This window comes from Notothenia coriiceps, unplaced genomic scaffold (genome assembly GCF_000735185.1).
Source record: "Notothenia coriiceps isolate Sejong01 unplaced genomic scaffold, NC01 NC01_scaffold00003703, whole genome shotgun sequence".
NCBI classification, from domain to species: Eukaryota; Metazoa; Chordata; class Actinopteri; order Perciformes; family Nototheniidae; genus Notothenia; species Notothenia coriiceps.
The window spans coordinates 1-3921 of NW_011336404.1; the positions used below are offsets into that span (position 1 = coordinate 1).

General features: G+C 41.0%; 1 protein-coding gene across 1 annotated transcript in view; it reads right to left on the reverse strand.

Annotated features, from left to right (window-relative positions):
- Positions 1–954: 954 nt before the first annotated feature.
- Positions 955–3921, reverse strand: part of mocos (molybdenum cofactor sulfurase) — a 14433-nt gene continuing 11466 nt past the window's right edge. The window contains exons 12-15 of the mRNA XM_010766822.1: positions 2663–2759; positions 2370–2511; positions 2167–2271; positions 955–2073 (exon numbers count right to left, since the gene is read on the reverse strand). Of these exons, the coding sequence (XP_010765124.1) occupies positions 1972–2073; positions 2167–2271; positions 2370–2511; positions 2663–2759 (446 nt within the window). The 3' untranslated portion in view covers positions 955–1971. The remainder of the gene's footprint in view (positions 2074–2166; positions 2272–2369; positions 2512–2662; positions 2760–3921) is intronic.

Sequence of the window (3921 nt, forward strand, 5' to 3'; positions counted from 1 at the left end):
GAGATCGAAAGGCAACACACACACTCCCATCCACATAAATAGAACGGCGGTGGAGCGTGTGTATAGCTTCAAGTTCCTGGGGGTCCACATATCCGATGACCTCTCATGGTCCAACAATACCACCAACATAGTAAAGAAGGCTCACCAGCGTCTCTTCTTCCTGAGGAGACTAAAGAAAGACCACCTCTCTCCTCAGATCCTGGTGAACTTTTATCGCTGCACCATTGAGAGCATCCTGACCAGCTGTATCACAGCCTGGTATGGGAACTGCACAATGCTCAATAGGAAGGTATTGCAGAGGGTGACGAAAATCGCCCAACGCATAATCGGTGTCCCACTCCCTGCCATAGAGGACATCCAGGGGATACGGTGTTTGCAGAGGGCGCACAACATCTTCAAAGACACCTCTCATCCTGCAAACTGTCTGTTTGTCCTCCTACCCTCGGGGAGGCGGCTCAGGAGCCTCCGGTCCAAGACCAGCAGGTTCAGGGTCAGCTTCTTCCCCAGGGCTGTTACCCTGCTGAACTCTGCCCGCTGATAGACTCAAGCCCATACCCACCATCCACCTGTTTATATATTTTATATTTTATTGTCAATGCCGTTTACACTGTATATATTCATCTGTTTATAGCCTATTTATAATTATTCTATTTATAAAAATTCCATGTATAATTATTCTCATTATGTAGACTCCTGCACTGCTATTTTGCACTTCTGGTCAGATGCCTAAACTTACATTTCGTCACCAGTACAAGTACTATGTAATGACAATAAAGTTGAATCTGAATCTGAACCTGCCATGACATGCTTTGATTCATATCCTACAGTCAATTAAAGACTACATGAGGGAATATTAGAAGAATAACCTTAATCCATCCATTAAAGTTCCAGAGACTTGGAGAAATAATACCAAGGAGTGCTGAAGATATCCTGGAGGCTTTAATTTGTCATCCATCTCTATATTACCATTCTCTCCTTTTATGTCATTTCTATTCCCCATGTGGGCACGCACATACTGTACAGGTGAACATGCTACAAGCAGTACAAAACCAAGTGACACACAGCAGCCCCATTACAGATTTCTATAACAAAGACATGTCAGACTTTGACAGATCAGATAAGCACATAACATTACTTTTGGAAGAAGAATGTCACTCTGAGCACATCATTTCTGATGGCCAAAATGTCCCTGTGAAAATACACATTGTTATCTTAAACAGGAAATAACCTGAAGTGTGCTTTCTATTATGGTTTATGTATTGGCATTCCTGTTTAAATGTATTTTATGTTTGCTTTGGACCTTTCACTACACCACGCACATTTACAGAATTGTCTATTAATGTGCACTTTCTGCGTAACTCTAAAATAAAAGTAAATTGTATAAATGAATAAATGGTATACTCTTTTTGTCATAAAATGTATCCACCCCATTTCTGGAGCATTTACTAAGCACGCAGTGCCTGGAAGGTTTTTTCCATTAAACCAATATATGTTATTGATTTGTAGCAGCAGTAACAGTGTTCAGTGGTGTTTGGAATTAAAAGCAATATAATCCCGCACAGGAATAAACTGTCTCTAAGTTTAATGTGAGCAGCGATTATTGCATCGAGTCCGACATGTTTTGGCTCGAATAACAGTAATACAGTACACTTATGATGTTATCATCCACTTAATACTTCACATCTTCTTTATTGCACGTATTTAAAAAAACTTTATATTAAAAAAATATCCAGAAAATGAATTTCACTTCCCATTAAAACAAACTTGTATAGAATCTAATCTGAATGCTCTGGTGTGAAAAGGACACTTGAGAGGGGAAAAGCCACCAGAGCTGCACAGACAAATAAAGAGAGCAGCATCAATAGAAACTCGCCACAGTATTTGACAGGTGAGTTTTACTACGTGATGAGCAGACGTACTGATTAGGACAAAAGATGTCGGAAAAATAGATTAAAAACAAGTTGTAAATGACTACTTCAAGGACTGTGTCTGTATCAGGGAACCAGCAGAGAGGATGCCTGTTTCAGTGGAGCCCTCTGGTAGCTGATGGGTCAGGTACACACCAAAAGTGACCTACAAATATATAAAAACACAACTCATTAATCTTTTCATGCACATTTTAACTTCATATAGCACCCGAATGAGCAGTAATTATTTTTGGCTGACCTTCCCGTTGCGATAGGCAGACAAAGACATGAGCGGCTCTTTTGTTCTGCCCCCAGTCTCCTGGTCTACGCCAATCATCTGGCACCTTCCACACTGACCTGCGACCTTTGGGTTCATCACAAAGAGGAGGACATTATTTTTTAGAGCAATCTGCCTTTAATTCATTTGAAGATTTCCTCATGTATCTGGAAGTGTTAGCTCACCACGAATCTAGTGTTGCCAATAATCAAGTGTGGCCAATTATCCTCCTCAAATGGTTCTACTCCAGCGATGACTAAATTGGCTCGGAAGCGGCTAATGACATTCTGTGTGTCAAGAAGCTGATCGCCCTCTGAGTCGTCCTGCCTGAGAAAGGGAGTGTGGGAAATTGCATGTTATTTAGCGTCGCTCTGTAAATGATCCAATGTAATGTAAATGTACAGGCGTAGACGGATCCTGATTCTTTTTTTCTCTACAGAGCATTGCTTATTTTGAATAACAAATCCTGTGTTCCAACCTGCTGCTCATTACTTTCTGAATGAGCTCCACACTGGCACGGTTGATCATGAGATACTGAGCTTCATTCACCAGGGAGAGGGATGTGGTGGTGGCAGCTAGAAAGGAAAGAGTTTATATTACTCCAGTGATTTGTTCAATCCGAGGAAAACATTTTGATCTCTGGTTTACAGCATGCATCTTCACTGTGGATCAAAACTGAGCTTCTGTTGTACTACAGAGGGAGAAACAAGTGCAACTCTTTTTGTAGATATCAAAGGAGCTCTATTATGCTTTGTGGGTATGTAATCCAAAGGTTTCTCTCCCACACATTCCCCTCTGAAACCCCTCCATTGGACTCCTTTGTTTACTTCCGCAACATAGTGACATCACTACGTAACCCTCAAACTTCTATTGGTTAGCGCTTCAAAACATTGTACAAATAGGCTAAGGGCCGGGACATCACTTAAAGGTTGACCAATCACAAGAGAGCCAGCCAGCTGACCAATCAGAGCAGACTGGGCTCTGGTTTCAGACAGAGAGTGAAAAGAGGTGCTGCAGCACAGGCAGTATGAGAAAAATAAAGAGCTATTTGAAGGTTAAAGCATGGAAACATGTCCCAGTAGAGGCTCAAAATATAATTATGAACCTGCAAATGAGTATAATAGGGCCCCTTTAATCAAAAGGGTGCACTCACAATTCAACATGCGTGAATCTAAACTTTAATCAGGCTAATTGTCAGCAGAAGCCCCACGGACCCGGTTCCGGGGCCGAAATCGCGTCATTTGCAGGAAACAACGTCTAAGGAACCTTAATAATTAATAAACCATACATGCCAACCTTTCCAAATCCAAAAGAGGTAGGTTTGCGCGCGGCAAATGTGCACGCCCAAATGTGCACGCCCAAATTAGGTAATCAGAAGAAAATGGAACCCCAGTAATTACATGTATAAACCATGTATTTAACATATATTGCATCATTCTATGCATTTTTCAGAAAAAGTGGTAGTTTGGTAAACAGTGACATCAACGACATGTCTGCTCTGTAAAATGCCCGAAAAGTAAAAGAATGGGAGATAAATATCCCAAAGTCTCCACATTTTATTATATTTTTAATGTGTTTCTGGTCCTCTTTCAGTTGAGACAGTGTAGATGAAGGATGTGTCAGGATGTAGAACTCTTGTGTGAACATTGGATAAAGCCAGGTTCATATTCTTGTTTCATGTTGTTGACATATTAGAGTCAAAGGTTTGCACAGAGCGAAATATCTTTGGTGTTGCGC